This window comes from Saccostrea cucullata, unplaced genomic scaffold (assembly GCF_032062105.1).
Source record: "Saccostrea cucullata isolate Sc308-1 unplaced genomic scaffold, CSIRO_AGI_Scuc_v1 ctg12118, whole genome shotgun sequence".
NCBI lineage: Eukaryota > Metazoa > Mollusca > Bivalvia > Ostreida > Ostreidae > Saccostrea > Saccostrea cuccullata.
In genome coordinates, this window is record NW_026923210.1 from 1 (window position 1) to 21,163 (window position 21,163).

Consider the following 21,163-nt stretch of genomic DNA (forward strand, 5'->3'; position numbering starts at 1 on the left):
CGCCACCTCATATCTGTTAAACAAAACATATGATTCAAAAATACAATGCAAGAAATTTGTTTCTATTAACTCTTTCAACACTGAGTAACTTTTATCAACCAACCCCTGGTACACTGAGTAACTTGGGGCATCATTAAACATTTCACCTTCCGTCACAAAAAATACTATAACTTCTTTATTTCTTTGAATATTTTAATAAATGACACATCATTAGAAAGGTGAGACATTTCTCTTTTAAATGATATAAATTTTATATATATACAAAATTATTTATCAAGTCAAAAACACTAATAAAATTCATAATTACATTTTATAACAGATCTTATACAATAATTTAATAAATTTGCTACTATGAAGTTTCAAAATCAATTATGTTCTTACCATCGTTCAAAAGAGAAATTATTTCCGAGTAAAATGATATGCAATATGTCAGAATTTATTTAAAAGTAAGTCCATAATTATTAATAAATAAAACGGGGTGTTTCAGGACATCGGAAGAAGTCTGGGGCGTGGAAAACATCCTCTGTTTAGGAGCCTTGATATTCCGATTCCGAGTCAACTTTCTCCGACAAGATTTCACAACATCGTTAATAACTCATATTTTTGTTGTCTAGAAACATCTATAAAGTCTAATTCCCTGATTTTATTAAATCTTTCATCACCAGAAAGATCGGACATTTCGTTGTTTACTGCCATTTTGCTTTCTTCTTCGTTTTCTTTACTAATCATCTAATTTTCCTTATTTTTTCGTGGTTTTCGCCATGTGGTCCGCCATATTTGTTAACGGATGTTTACATCATTCTACCCATAATTCATAGCGAAAAATTTTGCGCAGAGAACACTTTCTATTTCTAAGAATAAACAATTTACTTTCAGTTTAGTGTCTGAGACTGATGTATCGGTCTACCGTGTTCCAAGACAAAATTTTATCAGACCGATGTATCGGTCTACAGTGTTGAAAGGGTTAAAATGAATGCTTTTGTATGAGACAAATCAAAGGAATATTGCCTTACTTTGCACCACAAAGCATATTTATGGTGGGGCGTAAAATTACTTGTTGTAAATTGTATATGTACCCTGGATTTAATTCCAGCCAGGCCTCTAGTTGACTTGCCAGTGGAGCCTCATCACCAGTCAGAACTCTCCCTGTGGATGTCTCAATCACAGATACTCTTATCTCACTCATGTTAGAGTCACCATCCTACAAATATAAGACATTGTGTCAAAAAGTTTACACTGAGCACTTCTAATCTCTATTTTCCTAAAAAAGATACTACTCTGCATACTTTATAAACGTTATGGAATTTTTTTATGTTCATGCATATTCTATACTGTGGAATCATCATTGTTCGTGGGGGACCAATGTTCGTGGCTTTCGTGGGTAATCCTGACCCATGAATTTACATCCCCATGAAAGTATATATAAACATTTGTTTTATCATTTGTTAAAAGTTACGATTACACAGACTACATGTATTTTATATCGTAAAATAACCGTTACACTTGTGTCCCTATGATCGCGCATAAACAAGACAATCTGTAAATGGTTTTTGACACAAAACCAAAAAAACAAACAAGAGGCCCACGGGCCTTATAGGTCACCTGAGTATCATGTAACAACTTTCCAGCGATTGTATTTGGTTCGTGTTTTAAGCCAAAAGCCATGAAATTCACAAATTTTGAAAGAGGCACCATTGCTTATCAAAGGGCAGATTTCAAAGCATTAATTTATTTTATTAGTCAAAGTACCCCCCTGGTACACCTGACCCAGCAGCCCTGAAATTATCTATTTTGAAAGAGGCCCCTTTCTTCATTATAAGGCCAGCATTTTTTTTTATGTTTAGGTTTAGTTATGAACATGAGAATAAAAAAGTCCCGAAGGAGAAGGAAATAAAAAAAATTTTTTTTGATAAATAAATTATTAACATTTGTACATTCTTTTTTTATGCAATCCTAATAGGCTCCTTACCACTGGAAACATAATGCTTACAAATAGGAAAGTAGAACATTTAATTGATTATTTCATCATCTGTCAGTTTGGGCCAGTTATATAAATTTTGTGATGTTGATCAAAATATATTTTAAAAAATCAATTCTTTAAAAGTCTTTCAATATATCTTCATTTTTTTAATATATGTTAGGTGAATGTGTAGACATTGTTCTAAAATTTACTTGATGCCTAAAATTATAATTCCTATCATAAAACAGACAGGGAGTATTGGGGAGTAGGTTCAACATTTTTTCAATTAAGTGTAAAATAATTTTTCTGGCTGATACAAATGATACTACATGCCTGTATATATTTGTATATTCTTGCCTTTTAATAGTTGAAATTTTTTTTTATTTCTTCAGGTTATTTTTCATTTCTTCCTCAAATGGACTTCACTTCTCCCATAGTTTTAATCATTACATCTGATGCATATGCAACCCTTTTCTGAAGAATGGTGCTTAGACTGTAAGCTATAACAGAGACCTAAACAATGTCCCTGGCAATATGCAATAGCTACCACGGGCAGTTTAAAACCTGGGGGAGGAAAATAATTTACAGTTACTTTTGAAACGAATACATAATTATCTCACCAGCATGTCATTGTGCAACAAAGTCGTCAGCATGTTATTTGTCCTTTGAACGGGTGAAACGTTTTGAATGGCACTCTTATCGATGAATTTTACACTAAACCAAGATATTTTCTCAGATCTAGCTATATTTACCCACCGTTTCATCGTAAAACCGGAAGTGCGAGTTCGTAAATTTGAAATCTTGATCCCGACTCAAATTTGACATAAGAAAGAAAAAAATTGTTTTATTTTTTTTCTGAAAATTCAAAACCGTGAGCGGAGGGTTTGTAAAACTGAAAATAAAATAAATCCTGGCCTTAAATATGTAATTAGATCATTAGCATATTAACCAGGAGCAAAGGATAAGATGTTCAAAGAATTCATGCATTTCACTATATAATCATTAGAGCCCCACCCTAAAACAAGAACCCCTGACCCTGGGGCCATAAAATTCACAATTTTGGTAGAGGCACTCTTGCTTATCATAACTATGTACTTAATTAGTTTATTTAATACCCAGGAGCAGAGAAGAAGATTTTCAAAGAATTAATGTCATTTTCACTATATAATCAATAGAGCCCAGCCCTAACACCAGAACACCTGACCCTGGGGCCATAAAATTCACAATTTTCGTAGAGGCACTATTGCTCATCATAACTAAGTACTTAGTTGGTTTATTTAATACCCAGGAGCAGAGAAGAAGATTTTCAAAGAAATAACGCATTTTCACTAACTTCTTATTTAGCCCCACCCTAGCACTAGAACCCCTGACCCCAGGGCCATGAATTTCACAATTTTGGTAGAGGACTCATTGCTGATTACAATCATGCAAACAGTTTGACTGCTTGATGTCCAGGAATGAAGAAGATTTTTAAAGATTGCATTAATTTTAGTGGTTTTGGCCCCACCCCTCAGGCCCCAGGGGGGCAGGGATCATGAAATTCACAACTTTTGTTCCCCTTCACTCATAGATGCTTTGTGCCAAATTTGGTTGAAATTGGTTCAGTGGTTGCAGAGAAGAAGCTGAAAATGTTCAAATGTTAACGCACGACGAACGACGCATGACGCTCAACGAACGACGCACGACGACGTACGAAAACAGATAGCAATAGGTCACCTAAGTTCACTCAGGTGACCTAAAAACAAAACAAAAAAATTATTCAGTATTAAAGACATCGATATCTATATACAATAAGTAATAAAATGATAAATACAACTGTTAAATTTAAGTAGTGTTTACATTATAGTCAAACACCTCAAATGCCCCTTTCTTGAGGTCAATTTTCAGTGCGGTTTTGGAGGGGGTGCTAATTAGCCAATTAGCATGAATTGGTTTCAGGGTAGACGTTTTTATGGCAATTTTGGTATTGCTGTCGTTGTTCTCATTTAGAGATTTAAAAACATATTACGCATACCACTGGTGTTCTTTATAATCATAATTTACTGTGACATCACGACTATAATTTATCAGTGCAAGCCGCCGGTACATTTTTGTGCTCACAAGAAAGGTAACTTAAAGGAGCAACATTGACGGAGTTATCCTTCTTTCTTTTAACTTTGAAGAAAAAAAAACGAAACAGAACTTGTTACCAACGAAATTACGTCCCCACGAACCAGGAAATTTTTGGCTACCCACGAACATTGACCCCCACGAATAAAAATGATTTCACAGTATTCTATATATATCCATTAATAACAAACTACATTTAGAACAGTTAAAATACCTCTAGTTTGTCTTCCTTCTTCTTCTTGCGTCGCTTCTGTTTCTTCTTCTTTAGATCCTCCTTGTGTTCAGCCACCAGAGTCATCAGGTTAGAGATGTACTCATCTGTCTGAGCCAGCAGATAGGCAAGACGTTTGTCCTTCTTCTGGTCAATCAACTTCCTGTAACCTTCTTCATCTTCAGCCTGTAGGGTGAAAATGAACATCAATAATATACTAAGTTCTATACTGTACATGTACAAAAACTGGCATATTCAAAATTAAGCACAATCACTAGGTATTGAGTTGTTGGCATATTCATGAATTACACACTTCTGCACTGTATATTGTATTTATTTATGATTTCTTAGAGGTATTCATGAATTAGCGCATCAAATCCACATGAAAACCACTAAAATAGGAAGCTTGCTTTCTTAAGTACGTATTCAGTATACTAAGTACAACCTTATTATTACCATTGACCAATTCAAGTGAAAAAGTGTTCCTATATATTGTTCTTTTTTCTTCTGTTTTCGGTATCAAAAAATTTTTCTTACTGCAATTTAAAAACAGCTGCCAATAGAATATATTTCTTACCATGAGTCTTCTCATACGTTCTTTCTCCAGGCGTTCCTGCTCTTTCTTTTGTTCACGTTCAGTGTTTGCGTGATGTACCATCATAGCCTTATTCAGTTTTCCTATCTTGTTGGTGACATTGCGATGGAACTCTTTGAAGTCTTTAGCATGTTGAAGAACAGCATTTAGATATTCCTATAAAAACACAAGTTATTGTACCATCAAGTTTTACACACATTTTATCTTACTATAAGGCCAAAAAAAATTAATCAATAGTTTCTCAGGCACCGCAGCATCAGTTCACAAACGACCGCATTGATCAATTTTATTGACATATTGAAAAGGGAAATAACTCAATTTTCTATTTTTCCAAGTTGAAAAAGAAAATCAAGTTATTCCCCTTTTCATGAATGCTAAGATAGATGTTTTTATTAGAAAAACAATATATTTCTTCTAAATTTACAGTATTTTATGAATTAACTTATAAATAAATGTTTAGAATAACATTATTTAAAGATGAATACGTATTATAACTAATTTCAGAGAAAGAAAATTAAGAATTAGTAGATATTATAATTTTATTGAACAAATGGCTTAAAAAAAGGTGTAAAACCTGCTTCAAAAAAAAAAAAAAAAAAAAAAAAAAAAAAAAAAAACTGCCTGCCACATTGAATTTTGATTTTTTTGGCCTGAGAAACTATTAATTAATTTTGTTTGGCCTCAGTGAAAAAGTTTTTTGATTATGTTTAAGATTTTATTTCTACCTGCAATATCAAAGTTCTATATGACATTACTAATATTTATTACTATTTTGTAGCAAAGTACAAATCTTACTCTCTCTACAACATCTTACCTGGTGTTTAGCCCTTCTCTTTCTCTCCTGTTCAATTTTCTGTTGTTTCTCCAATTTTTCTGTGACTCTTGCTTCACGTAAGGAATGTCTTTTGTTCCTCTTGTAAGCTTTTGTATTCAAAGCAGTCTCCAGTGTTGTGTCTTTTCGCATACAGGAAACAACTTCACTTCTCAGCTGTATATAAAAAAAAAAATGCAGGATTTTTTGTTACTCCATGAAAAATTGCAGTACTCATTATTACTACATCATTTAATTCTTTTAATGATTATTTTGTACCTGTCTTTGGAAATTTAGAAGTCTTAGGGCCCTCAGTTCAATCATGGCTTTGGTTTTCATATCTTCTGGCATTGTTGCAGGAAGATCTTGTAACTCCTTGATTCTGCAGGAAATCCGAGCTGCAATTCTGAAAAAATAACAAATAAAAACTTACACATTACTCACCCAAAGCCAAATAATTTTGGGTTGTGTATGATCTACTTATGTTTATGTAATAATAGATAATTAATTCAGCAAATTTCCATTTTTAGTACCTATTTTCTCTTTCATTCAGTAAGTCAATGGGATTGAGTCCCTGTGGCTTGGCAACAGGAGCAATCTTGCTGTGTTTCTGCTGCATTATGGACTGGGTAGATGGGGGCTGGGCAGCTCCTTGGGGCCCTGTAGGAGGGTGAGAACCTGGCTGTTGGCCTGGGGGTCTCTGGGGGACCTGACTGGCACTGGTATTTGGTGGTCCTTGTGTCATCTGCCCTCCAGAGTATCCAGAACTGTAAGATTGGCTGTGTGGGGCCTGGGAGCTGGGGGCCTGCCCTGGCTGTTGTCCCATTCTACCACTTGGATCTGTAAAATTGGTATAGTAATATTATCATTATATAATTTGTATTTTCAATACAATTGACTTGAATGTTAAGTACCTTCTATCACTGTAACACAAACAGAATGACTAAAATAGAAACCCTCAGAGCAAAATTGTAACATTTACAGACCTTGTGGTCGCTGCATTTGGGGATATCTTTTGCCTTCCACTGCCATTCTGATATTCTCTGGAATAGGTTGGTTTCTGGAGAGTAGTTTGTATGCCATTATCTGGGCCCTTAGCTGTGCTAACTGTGGAGGATTAAAGGCATTAGGCCTACCCGAACCTTGTGTTCCTCCCGGTCCACCCATCTGATTTGGCATACCTTGCTGACCTGTAGGAAAAAAACATTCTAATACCTACAATATTTCAAAGTACACTACAGTAAAGTCTGATTTTGAGGAAGTCATTTGGGTGTTGTTTGCTTTCTTATATTCAAGATTCTTTATCTCAGCATAAGAAACATAGGGCATCGTCCTCTTTGGGATTCATAAAATTGTCATTAAAACTGAGATTTCTATCTAACCAAGTTTTACAGTATACTGTTGAATATTTTAAACATTTTATTAAAAGAGCATCTAAACACTTTATAACTAGAACTGTCCAAACGGGACAAAATACCCCCCGCTGGGTTTTTCAGAAGTAAGTTTTTCCATAATAAAGATATGTATCAAACATGAATTGTGAAGTTTTTCTTCCAGTGACCTTGAACTTCCCCAAGTGACCTTGGGTCAAGGTCATGACATACCCAGGGATTTATCAAGGCTGTTTTTACTACCGGTAAACGGTACCTTTCCCCTCTTGAAAAAGGTGCAAAAATTCCCCTTTTTCAGATAGAAAATTCTCTGATTAAATGGAATATTTAAAACATCGTTCTGAAATTTTCCATTTTTGTCCGATTGAAGTTTTACAGCCAATTTACCATCCTAGTCATTCAAACGCTTTTAAAAGAAAGAATATATTATTCAAACTTTTATTTGATATTGATCGGTAAACATGTGCCAAGTCCATGGAGATGATGTCGAAAGATACGCGTGGGATTGCAGAGTTAAGAAAAGTGTAGATGAGTAAGATGGAGCTTATATCACTATGAATCTGAAGAATGGAGTAACAACAAAAACAATGTTAGTAGTGAAACATGAAAAACAGAATTGTTTTGTGATAGATATTGAGAGAAAAATTAAATAAAGTCCTGACCTGGTTTAATTTTTTTTTGTGTGTGTTGTTTAGTATTTTGCCTAAAAAGTGAAGTTTTTGTGGCCTTTGTAAAGGTCTACAAATGACCCTCAGAAGCTCTAAGAATGCAGGATTTTGCTCCATTTATTTAAAAATTTTCCGGGGGGCATGCCCCCGGACCCCCCTAGAATACTCGCGCCTCTGGCACTCAGATCGAGTCTGTGGCTCTCATTTTTCCCCTTTACATATAAAACGGTAGTAAAACAAAATAGCTAGACAAATCCCTGATACCCTTGGGTCATGGGCAATCTTTGTGTGAAATGAGAACCTACCAAGTTTATTCATAAGAAAGATATGGACCGGACACGAATTATGAAATTTTTCTTCCAGTGACCTTGAACTTCCCCAAATGACCTTGGGTCAAGGTCATGACACACCCTTAGGTCATGGGCAATCTTTGTGTGGAGTAGTAGATTCTAATGTCCCTCTGTAAGAAAGATATGGACTGGACACGATTGCACAGACAGACGGACAAGGTGATTCCTATATACCCCCCCCCCCAAACTTTGTTTGCGGGGGTATAAAAATTACAACTTACCCTGTTGGTCTGGTCTATTAGAACTTCCCATCTGCTGCATGTTGCCACCCATTTTGTGTTGCATTGATCCACCTTGTGGCATGGGATGTGGAGAGTTGGATCCCATTCCTGTATTCATTGACTGGGGTCCTGTCATATTTCCTTGGCCAGCCATGTTTGAACTTCCATGCATTCCTTGTCCTCCCATAGGACTGTAATTTCCTCCAGCATTAGAACCAGGCATTCCTGGATTATTCATTCCAGGATTATTACTGGGCATTCCTTGACCCATGCCTTGGACCTGAGGTGGCATCCCCTGACCCATATTTTGACCTTGAGGTGGCATTCCCTGTCCCATATTTTGTCCTTGAGGTGGCATTCCCTGGCCCATGTTTTGGCCTTGTGGTGGCATTCCCTGACCCATGCCTTGCCCCTGTGTTGGGATTACTTGACCCTGTGGAGGTATTCCTTGGTTCATATTCTGTCCCTGGTGGGGCATTGGCTGCATACTTCCCATTCTGTGCTGGGGACCACCCATTCCTTGCATCATGTTCTGCTGGCCTCCACCCATATTTTGTGAACCTCCTCCCATGCCCTGGGATCCACCACTCATACTGTGAGGTGGACCCCCCTGCATCATGTTACCCTGGTAATCTCCCATTCTCTGATGGCCCATACCGTGATGCTGACCAGGCATGCCTTGATTCCTTGCCATGTCTGCCATAGCTGCTAGCTGTGCATACCTAGGGTCATCTTGCATCCCCTTTTCCTCCATTTGAGTCATGGCCTTAAAATTTATTTTTAAAAAAAGATTATCAAAATTATATAAATGATTTTGTAAAGGGAAACAGTAACATGTACAACTCATTACTGATTAGTTAATAGTGTAAGATGTTACCTTATGGATCTTTTGTACATTTTCCTGTTGTTGCTGGGGAGGATACACTGGACCTGGGGGAGTGGCCCGCATCATCCCCCCATCATCCCCAGAGGCCCCAGAGGCCATGTCTCACTTCACACAGTCTGTAAATGTATATTGTGATGTTAGAAAGTTAAAAAAAAAATGATATTCTGGAACTGAATATGAGCTAAAAGTAGTACTTGTAGAAACGATAAACTATCAAGAAATAATCAAATGTTTATTACTTTTCCTCAAAAAAGAAGAGCAAATTCAAGGTTGGTTCCGGTATCCTGGTATATAGCAAGATCTATTTTAAAATTTATGGTACCAAAAATTTAAAACTTATGGTACATGTATGTATTCATATACTACATAGTTAGAATAATCTAACTGTGTCTGGGGACAAGCCCTCACCACAGTTAGAAAACCACTTATATACTCGCAATGTAGAAAAAAATTGCAGAATTACTCCGAAACGAATTTGAAGAATACAAAGGGATTTGCACATGAATTAACTACAAAATTAATTATAACAAACATTTTTGAGGTTGCTTATGCCTTTCAACCTAAAATATAATCCAAATAAAGACGAAAATTCAAGTAATTTTCTTAACATTTTTCCTCGCTTCAAATTTACATGCCATGTTTTCATTCGGAACTCTCTGTATTGTTCATAATAAATACACTGAGTACAAGTTATCCCCCGTGTTTCTTTTGTTACATTACGAATACAAGGAACGAATTCTATCGTTTAACCATGCAGGTCCGTAGGACATTTATCGTTTTAACGATAGAACATTCTATCTATATACTACAGTGATGTGTGTTTTGTTCTACTGTATAAAAAGGTTTGTCTAATGAGTCTACGACTCACATTATTTGAAGATCTGGGAGATTAGTATTCATTATATATGCTTAATTTAAACCTAGTATCTCTTCCCCTTCACTCTTAGAGTGGAATGGTTTATTCCCAAACAAATCGTAGGCAAAAACCAATATGAATAAAGGACATTTTAAAGATGAAGGCATGACATTATTCACAATATTTCTAAGCATGATTATTTTTTACTATCAATATCCAAAATGAAAAGTAAGCATATCTCAAATCAAGCAAACCGGAATTCATGCTCTTTTCCCGAACAATGCGAATTTTGCAGACGAGTGAGTTTGGGCGTTAAACAAGTAAATCCTGCCTTTCTAAGATTTCAGCTACATAAAATACTATGATATGGTAAAACTTACCAACAGGTGAATAACAATAAACAATAGATGTACAATATATTTGGTCTTTTACACCTATCAGTCGGCACAAAGCGTATGCGCACAACAAAGCGCAGATGGATGTGAAAGGTGCAACTAATTTACGAAAATACATCAAATTGAAATAAAAAAAAAGAGAGAGAGAGAGAAAGGCTAAAATTTGGTAAATCTTGTCTCATTTTATATACATTAATAAAATTATTATTTGTTAAATAAAATTAACTATTTAATAAAAACTTTGGACCAGACGTATTTTAAAAAAATATTTCCTTAATTTACTTAAAAATAATAATTCATTCATTTAAAATCAAGCTCACCTATTTATAAGTCCTTAGTATTTTGTGCTGACAAAAATATCAGCAATTGATAAAAAAAAACATAAGATGGTCATGAAAATCCTGTACGACTTAGATGCTTTTTTAATTAATTTTACCGTGTTTACGGTGATTAGAATAGTCTTTTGTACACAGTTACTTCCCTTGAAAATCTTTTCATGGCGTCCATAGAAGCGGGTTGTTTAATTTGAATAGCATTGACTATTTCAGTTGAAGGATTTTAAACTTGTTCTTACTTACTTAATTTGAAGTGAGTGCTATTTTGTGCACATAAAAATAGTTTTGTTGGTATTATTCTTCATATAGTTTTGCTGGTGTTTTACTACACAATGTTCAATGCAAAAGCATTTTACAACTTGTTACGACTTGTTTGGAATCCATATGTATAGAGCCCTTTAAACATTAGAAAATTCTGCTCTTAAAATTTTGTGACATTTGTGTATCATATTTTTTTTTAGAATTTTATTGAGCGTTGTGTATATGTAGAGAATTTCGTAAACTAATGATACAACCAGGTCTGGTACATGCAATCACTAGATTTAGCTATGTAGCTTGATTTACCTACTTAGCTTTATTTACCTACCTGAGGTAGCTTAAAAGCTACCAAATCAATTAATTTCTATAAAAAACATTTTTATCAGGGTAGGCAGAAAATATCATTTTGATGCAGTGATCATTTTCAACCTTGAACTCATCTGAAAACAATTCATGAAAAAATCCCTCTTGAAGAAATATCTTTTTCTGTGCAATTGCAGTCAAAGTTCTGAAAGTTTTGGGGTTATGTATGACAGTTAGAACAGTTACTCCTTGAATGAAATGACAAAGAAGTCCAGTTCCGGTTAACACAATAATAGGTCGGTAATTATTTAGCACAATGTGAAGTAATCATACTCAGCCATGCCTCACCGCACGCATGAGAGAGGATAGTTAACAAAACAATGGAATTACATGTTTTGCTCTAAAATATCAATGTTAATTAGGGGAATACATCCATGTTATTTTTACTAATTGTCCTATGTTTTGATACAATTGAAGCACTGAAACATTCATAGATCCATTTCCATTGTCGGAACTGAACAGCGAATGAAGAAGGTTTTACTTTTGAAGAATCTCTCCCTTTGATCTCAAAAAATGATTTATAAGAAGATGGAAGATGAATATTCTTATTATATTATATATTAAATAGGGCAAACGGACCATGTGCGAACAAGTTTTAGGGCGAGCGAACTCTGGGCGAAAGAGAATTTGGGCAAACGGTGTCATGGGTGAACAATTTTTAGGGCAAACGCACATACAACCGTGTAAACACACCTTGACTTTAAAACAAGATTTTATTAATAGTGTAGTGGTCAGCTGGGTTTAGTCGCCTGTGGCCAGATAGCTCGGTAGGGATGATTCGAGATTCATGGGGCCTGGGTTCGGATCCTGGTCTGGTGCGCTGCATTTTTTTCTCCTCTTCTGTTACAATACAATAGAACTAGCTCTTACTGCTTTAATAAAAAACTTGTTTTAGCTCTTTCATGATAACTGGTACTGTGTACTCTTTTAAAGGACAACTTTATGAAGTTTGGCTAAGTTTTTTTGCTTTTATGTCATATTTCACCCAAATACTGCAGTTATCATGAAAGGCTGTCTATTAATTCTGTTTGTCCTATATCTTCCTCTTCATATGAGTCCATTTCTCTGGGGTTGGTTTGTCATAATTCTTGTTTGCATTGATTTTTAAAAAAAAAAATTCCATTAAACAATGAACATGTTACTCAAATATTTGCAGCAATTTGCTTCATGTAAATTAATGATTACTGGTTCATTTTATCTGAAATCTTTATGCCCCCATTATTGGAGATTCATTGACATAAAGTAATAACTAAGTCTGCAAAAACAACTTGTGGCCATAACTTGTCAACTGACTTTTTTATTGTTGGTGGTAAGGCTTTTATATTTTTATTGTATTTCTTGTAACAACAATTTCAATTTTTGATATCATGAGGTTCACCTTTACATTTGACCTACTTTTGAAAAAAATGTTTATAATTTTAGCCATAACTTGAGAACAGTTGCTGTTATGAGATTAATATTTCACATATGTATTCATTGTGACAAGACTTTTCTGTTAAATTTTTGACTCTGTGAATTTGACCATAGAGTTTTCCTACTTTTGAAAAATGTTAAAATTGGTCATGATCTGTAATACAAGGACATCATTGTTTCACAAACAAGTCTTTTCTCATGAGTTTTCACTTTTTAAATGATGTTAAACATTGAATTAATTTCTGACAGCCTTTGTGATTTTATCAAAATTTTGTACCTGACTTATTTTACTTTCAGTAACTACTAGAAGAGATGTCCTTTGTGAGAGTAAAGAAATCTCATCCTGCAGGGTTGCCTAGAAAACAGAAAGTACACAGAAAGAAACCAGCTTGGGATGTGAGTTATGATACAGAAAAAAAGAAGATAAAATAGGAAACTCACAGGGAGTAGTATGAACGTTCATAACTGTCTGCTTATGAAAATATTTGATATTTCTTTTTATTACCCTGGTATATACCTAATGTGTATCACTCAATTTTACTGTTGATTTTACGCTATCACATGACGTAGTGATACAACTTTAGAGATCACCACATTGTGGTTTTCTGAATCCATATCACCACTCTCTGAAACTGATGACATAGTATGCAGAAACATGATGTTATTTTTCTTCCGCGTTAAAAAGTCCCTTGTTATAATTCTTTGTTTTATGAATAAATGTTACACAATTGATCTCTAAAGTTTTCTTTTGCTATATTTTGCTAGTTTTGAGGGGGTATATAATAAATGTATCATTATATCAGTAACTTGATCCGAAGAGCCGTATCACATGCGGATCATCAGATCAAACTCGACGCTTCATGTCTCGATAGATCTGATGATTCGCGCCTGTCAACTTGACGTGATATGACCCTTTTGATCAAGTTACTGTTATGATAATATATATATCCCAAATAACAAGATATCTATGTAGCGTCTGATCTTAGGATTTTTTTTTTAAATCACCCAAATCAGAGATTTAGTGGAGCTTTTTTGATTCAAGATTTCTATTTGTGTTGTTGCTTACTTTTGCATTTTTTATTTGTCCTCTCCAGAACTGCTTGAATTTGTGACATATATATGCATAAAAAAGAGACAATACCTGTGATAATGCATGTTTACAATAAGCAAATTACTTAGAGTAGCTTCTTTTATTCCTCTGGTTATGTGTTCATATTATAAGTTGATAATGAATATTGATCAATGATAATTCTTTTTTTTATTCTTATTATATTATATAGGACACCATTCAAGACTTAACAGCTCTGAAGGCCACTCCAGAAGAAATTGTGAGTTGCTTTGCTTAGTTTGCTTCATGCTTAAATTTGTACGTAAATATATGTGCATTGTAAATTATTCCTGCAGTCGTGGTATTTTTCCTTTTTTTCGTAAGTCTTTTTCCATTGGGTATGTTATAGGTCTATGATTATACATATTCAAAATTTTAACATTTTTAGGAACAAAGAAAAGCCACCCACAGGTCAAAAAATGCTCTGGCTGCCAGACTTGAAAAACAGAAGAAAGCAAATGGTATTAATTCAAGTACAGTATACAATGTATTTGACATTTTCTCTTTTATCTCATGTAATTTTACTTGCTATAAAATGATAAAAGCAAATGTCATACAGAAATTTGCAAAATAAAATTTCAGCTGCCAAACAGAACTTGAGTATTTCCACTGCGGAGGCTAGACAACTGGCCGTTATGAAGGAAGTCTTGTACGACCAGCAGCAGGTATAGTCTGAAATAAACAGGCCAGAAAAAACTGTATAATCAGAAACAGTGTAGTCATACATAAACAGAACAGTAAGAAAAACTTTTTCCTCAGAAATAATCAGGCCAGAAAATAATATCTATAGATATTCAATACTTGTTTGTTTGAGAAAAAAAAAAAAAAAATTTAACTCATATCGAGGTGCCATTTATTATTGTAGATTTCTGAATTGAAAAAAAGAGAGAAAAAATATGTGGAAATCTGTTTAAAAACTTGAATAAGCATTGGAATTATTTGAAAATGTAACTTTTTCCTTCTAGCTCCATGATGTTTTAAGTAAATCAGACAAGATGATGGCAGTTGTGAAGGACATTTTTGGAGATGATCCAAGGGTAAAATTATAAATTTTATTTATTGCATCAAAATCATAATTAAAAATTCAGTCAGCAAATAAGTTGCATTCAGAATTTATTTTAATAATGATAGATTATCATCCAATTCTTCATATGTTTGAAATTTCTTTACAGAGATTTACTGGTTTCCCTAATGTTACCTCGGCTCCTAATGCTGAAAACAGTGGCAGGTAATTCAGATTTCATAATCTGGTTCTGAATTAGAAATAGAAAATATGACTATCAATACATTGTTAATGACTTTCCCTTGTAATTTACAACACAAATGAGGTACATGCATAATTACATGTATGTACATTTCTGTATAAATTTAATACAAATGTTGTGGTATTTTAAGGTCACGGACAATTGTTGCTAACCTGCCAGATGTAAAGACGCGCATGGAAACTCTGAGTGAATCTATGATGGACCAGTCGGCTTTAAATGATTTTCCAGATACAGAGACTGGTGAAACTTCATTTATTTATCAATTTTTATACATATAGACTAAAGAAAAAAATGTGGGCACTTTTGGTTGAAAATCTGGCAATATTATGTTACAAGTATTTGATTCAGACTTGCATATATAATGTACTCATGTTCTAACTTGCATTAATAGATTAATAGATTACATTACCATTTCAGTGATTTTTTAAAGATTTTTGAGTAAACTGAAGATTTTAACAATTTTTTTTTTCTTGCTTTACCAAAAGACGAGGAAGAAGAAATGGAGCCCATTATGTATCAACCTAAAATAGACCTAAACAGATTCCAGAAATTTCTGGAGGCAGAGGAGAAAAACAACACTTTGAGTACAATAAGTGGGCAGGCCCACCTCAGTCATATGACCAGGGGCCCATTCAGAGTACCAGAATACAGGACACACAGAGTCTACAGACCACACAAGGTCAGGGAAGTTATAGCCCATAGTGATAGAAAAGCTTTACAAATGGAATATGTTCATGTATGTAAACTAAAAGTCAGCAAAACAAGAATGTTACAGCACTCGTCATATACAAATTCATACAAATTCATAATGCCTTCTTTTTAAGACCTAATATTATAAATTGTCAATTCTAATTTCAGATGATGAATGCCGTACTCCTCCTAAACAGCACAATGAATCCATAGAAATGCTGAGAAGTCCAAAATCAGCCATGAATGACACACAAAAGATAAAGAAAACCAAACGAAGGGTTGAACCTGATGCAACTCAGCATAACTCTACTTTCAACTTAAATGAATTAAAAAAGGTACCGAGGTATTTTATGATACACCTCAAGTTGTAAAATGAAGTTTTGTGTTTATACAAGCATCTGACAAAATAAAGTTAACATTAAACAGAGATACTCTAATGCATATTTTGTTTAGGTGTTGGTGCAGCTTGAGAATGAGATAGGAGATCTCGAGAGACACAGACGGGTCGTCGTCCTCGAGCTGAACAGCCTCGACAGGACACCTTCTCAGGTTACACAATGTCTCTTGTGGACTCTGTAACCAAACTCAGCAGGTATCTCAAAGAGGTGAGTTTACCATAACTCACATTATCTCACTTAGCCTTTATCTCAAAAGAGCTAAGTTTACTATCATCCAAGTAATCTCGCTAAGCCTTCAACTCAAAGAGGTAATTTACCATCACTCAAAGGTTATCTCACTTATTTTTACCACAGATCTCAAAGAGGTAAGTTTCCCTTATTCATGATGTCTCACTCATCCTTTATCTCAAAGAGGTGTATTTACCATCACTTAATGTTATCTCATTCAGCCTTTATATCAAAGAGGTAAGTTTTCCATCACTCAAGTTATCTCACTCAGTCATTTCCTGTAGGAGGGAGAATTTCTATCACACTTGTGGCTGGAAAAATATGTGGTAGTCATCATTTATTATCTCTTAACAGAAACTTTTATAAATTAAGTTTCTTAAAGAATTAAAATTTTATAATTAAAATTTCAAATTGTTATTTTTAATTTTATTTTTACTAAGTCTGAGATGAGGTTGAAAGCTGAAGCCCTGCTGAGAGAACAGCTTATGCAGGATGTGAAGCAACTGACGTCCCTTATAGATGCCCTTACCTCAGTAAGACTTTCTGAACATGAATGCTTCAAAAAGCTTTTCATTTTTTTTTCTTTAATTCAATACATGCATTTGATTTGCTTTTTTACATACTTAAAACTATGTGTAAAATGTTAAAATTTCATTATATTTTTTACTAGGATATTATTCATACACAAGAAGAATTCAATACAATGAGGACAGAGTACAGCAAGTACAGGCAGGAGACCAGTCAAGAAATAAGGGCTCTGAAGGTACTTTTATAAATTACAATCGTGATGTATGTATAATTTAGTACACAGTATTTAAAAGTTTGAAAGTTTTATTGTGAGAAGAATTGAAATCTGGCTTTTTAAATTTGTAAAGAAACAAAGTTTGAAGTAAGCAATCAAAGACTTCGGGGGGAGACTGGTATAAAAGACAAACAGGTTAAAATTTGGAAATTTGAGTGTGAAAATGGTAATGGTAAAGAGATAATTGTCAAAAATTACAGTTAGGAATAGATCATAATAGGGATGTCAAATTGGTCAATTTTTAATACTCGGTTACTCGGACGTTTTTCCGATCGAGTACCCCGTGTATGGTAAAAGTGTAAATAAATATGAACAAGTTAATTGATAACTGTAAAACATTGTAAACTCTTGTAGAAATAAAACCGATGGGAGGTTACCTACAAATGCGTTGTAACAATTATGACCACTTTGTACCCGACGAGATTTTATCTGACATTTTTTAAAGTTCAATTTATTTATCAGATAAATACGAGAAATAAAATCATAAATGATTCACAGTGTTTTTGTTTTAAAAAATAATCTTTTCCGTAATTGTAATGTAACTCTTTGGTGCGTTTGACGTCCAAGTGATAAGTTATCTGAGCTACATGTACGGTATAAACTTGATAAAGTTATCCTATAAAAGAGCGGATTTGTACGATCTTCGTACACTTTTTTATCCTAAATTTCATAGAATTACGATACGGTATGTTGTAGTTTGAAGCAACGATGGACATAAGATTATTGAAGCATTTGCCTTCAACCATTTGCATTAATTGGCATGTAATCAAACGCATCCAAATCAACAATCGCACGTGCAATATCGTCTGTCTCTTTCCCGTGAATTTACGGCTTCTTGGAGAATTGACAAAATTATTTAATTTATTTAAATATAATGGACCTTAAACGATGTTCAATGAAAACAAATAATTAAAGCAAACTAAATATAAGGGAAGAAGACAGTCGAAGGTGAGAAAAGCCAGGTAGGTACATCAGGTGTTTGGTCACGATAATTACTGTATAAACACTGCCACAGGCAATAACGGTCATTTAGAGGCGTAGGAAACCCTAATTACTGTATGTACAAGTGCAATGAACATTTAATGTTTTAAACCCGATGTTTTAATGCATTAATAAATAAGCTTACAAATATTTAAAAATATACATCCGAGTAACCGAGTACCGATTTTAGTATTCGATACTCGGACGTTAATAGAGTACCCGGTTAACCGGGTACTCGTTGACATCCCTAGATCATAACCATGATGAAAAACTTAGGAAAGTGTTGGGTGTTTATTTTGTTCATCCTTGGGAAAAAAAATTGTTGGTTTTGAATGCTGTTGTATTACTATGTAATGACGGTAAATTCAAGGTAAAATGAAGTAGATGAAATATTTGATTGTAGGTTTCCCTGGTAAATGCTGGACTGTATATAGAACCAGAGCCACAGTTGAACACAACACATCCTCCAAGTCAGTCAACCCACAGCACGGTATCATCAGGTACTCTAACAGTAATATAGCAATGATAAAAATTTATAGATACTGAAAATGTTAGGATACTGGTTGGAAAACAACAAAAATGTCTGAAATAATGAAAGGGTGTTCATAACCAGTTTGTAATGAAATTTTTGTTCAGCCCTGACAGTATTTTTTCTAAAATATAAATTAAAACACTGCAGTTGCATGTTCCTTTTTTCTTATTTTCTATCCTTTGAACCTGATTACAGCTTTTGAATTGCTTCATATTGATTGGTTAAATTTTTGAAGGGTCAATGATTTTATAAGAGGTTAAATAAGAAATTGCTTCTATCGGGAAATGTACAGCTAGTTTATATATCTTTGCATTGGGATGTGTTTCATATCCATTGAAGAGGAAGGGTATTATTATATATATGTATTTGTAACATGCCATTTTTAGCTCTTCTGAGCCAAAGGCTCAAAGAGCTAATGCTATGGCCATTTGTGTGGTGTGCGTTAACTTTTTAGAATATGGGCCATAACTCAAGAACCCCTTGGCCAATTATTGTCAAATTTGTCACAGGGTATCCTTGGGCCAAGGGCTACCATTTGTACTAAATTTAGGGGGTGGGACCCTAAAAACAAGGGGAGATAATCATGAAAATAAAACCCAAAGTACTGGTTGCTAAAAAATCTTCTCCAGAACCACCAGGCAGATTTTCACCAAACTTATATACAAGGGTCAGGATATGTTGAAGATTAAAAATTGTTCAAGGCATGACCCTGGGGCAAAGGGCGTGGACTCAAGGTCACTTCAAAGTTGACCAAAATTTACACTTATTAAAAACGTTGATATTTTGCTTACTATAATGACTAGGATCATTAAATCTCATAAGTTGATGCATCTCAGGACTTCACATCATGTTTATACAAAAGTAGGTCACGGTGACCTACTTTTTGAATTTTACGGGCTTTTGTTTTCAAATTGATTTGGAGGCAAATTTTGGACACTTTGAGGCTTATGATCATAAAACTTTGTCAGTTGGTGCATCTTGGGTCCACAAACAACATCAACTTAAAAGTAGGTCATCGTGACCTACTTTTTGAATTTTATGGCTAATCTTTTCTAAAACATTTAATCCCATTATTTCAGACACCGAGAGGTTTAGAATCACCAAATTTTGTAAGTTGATGCATCTAGAGGCCTTAAAACATACTTATCAAAAAGTAGGTCACTGTGACCTACTTTTTGAACTTTGCAGGCATTTGTTTTCAAATTGTTTAAAAGGCATATTTTGAATACTATTAGACCTATGATCATCAAATTTTGTCAGTTGATGCATCTTTAGTCTTCAGAAAATGTCCAACTAAAAAGTAGGTCACTGTGACCTACTTTCGACATTTTTATGGCTAGAATTAAGTGTCTCGGGTACTAATTGGCTTAGAATCATTAAAATTTGTCAGTTAATGCATCTTGGGTTTTCGGAGATTAACGACCAAAAAGTAGGTCACAGTGACCTACTTTTGACATTTTATGGCTATATTTTAGTATCTCAGGTACTTATTGGCTTAGAATCATCAAACTTTGTCATTTGATGCATCTTGGGTTTTCAGAGCACGTCGACCAAAAAGTAGGTCACAGTGACCTATTTTTGGCATTTTAGGGCTAGTTTAATGTATCTCAGGTACTAATTGGTTTCATTCATCAAATTTTGTCATTTGATGCATCTTAGGTTTGGAGCATGTTGACCAAAAAAGTAGGTCACTGTGACCCACTTGAATATCTCAGGTACTGATTGTCTTAGAATCATCAAACTTTGTCAGTAGATGCATCTTGGGTTTGGAGAATGTCGACTAAAAGTAGGTCATAAAGTAGGTCACAGTGACCTACTTTTGTCATTTTATGGCTATATTTAGGTATTTCGGGTACTTTTTGGTTCAAAATCATCAAACTTTGTTATTTGATGCATTTGGTTCTCCTGAGAATGATGATCAAAATAAATGTCACAGTGACCTACCTGTGACATATATGGCTATATTTAAGTATTCTAGGGTTCTTTATTGGCTTAGAATTGTCAAACTTTGTCAGTTTATGCAGGTTGGGTTTTCGAGAATGTTGACCAATAAGTAGGTCACTGTGACCCACTTTTGAATATCTCAAGTACTTATTGGCTTAGAATCATCAATCTTTGTCAATTAATGCATCTTGTGTCCTCAGAAAATTTCAATCAAAAAGTAGGTCACCATGACCTACTTATAGTATTTTATAGTTACATTTAAATATCTTCAGCCCTAAGTAGCTAAGAATCATCAAACTTTGTCAGTCCATGCATCTTGGGTCTTAGGATGCAGATTGTATAATTTATCAGAAGAGCGATTCAAGGCCCTTGGGCCTTTGTAGGGTATTTTTT

The 21,163-nt window shown here is 34.3% G+C and overlaps 1 protein-coding gene and 1 pseudogene across 1 annotated transcript; one reads left to right on the forward strand and one right to left on the reverse strand.

The window, feature by feature from the left end:
* Window positions 1–6: 6 nt before the first annotated feature.
* Window positions 7–10,541, reverse strand: LOC134263450 (transcription activator BRG1-like; the record flags this gene model as incomplete). The annotated part of the gene is made up of 11 exons (XM_062745807.1): window positions 10,439–10,541; window positions 9,194–9,318; window positions 8,317–9,082; window positions 6,673–6,876; window positions 6,220–6,526; window positions 5,966–6,092; window positions 5,690–5,863; window positions 4,858–5,031; window positions 4,284–4,466; window positions 1,077–1,201; window positions 7–13 (listed from the first exon to the last, which is right to left on the reverse strand). Coding segments are annotated over exons 2-11 (2,175 nt in total), but the record flags the coding sequence as incomplete, so codon positions are not given.
* Window positions 10,542–10,984: 443 nt separating this feature from the next.
* LOC134263451 (spindle and centriole-associated protein 1-like) lies at window positions 10,985–18,805 on the forward strand (annotated as a pseudogene).
* Window positions 18,806–21,163: the final 2,358 nt, after the last annotated feature.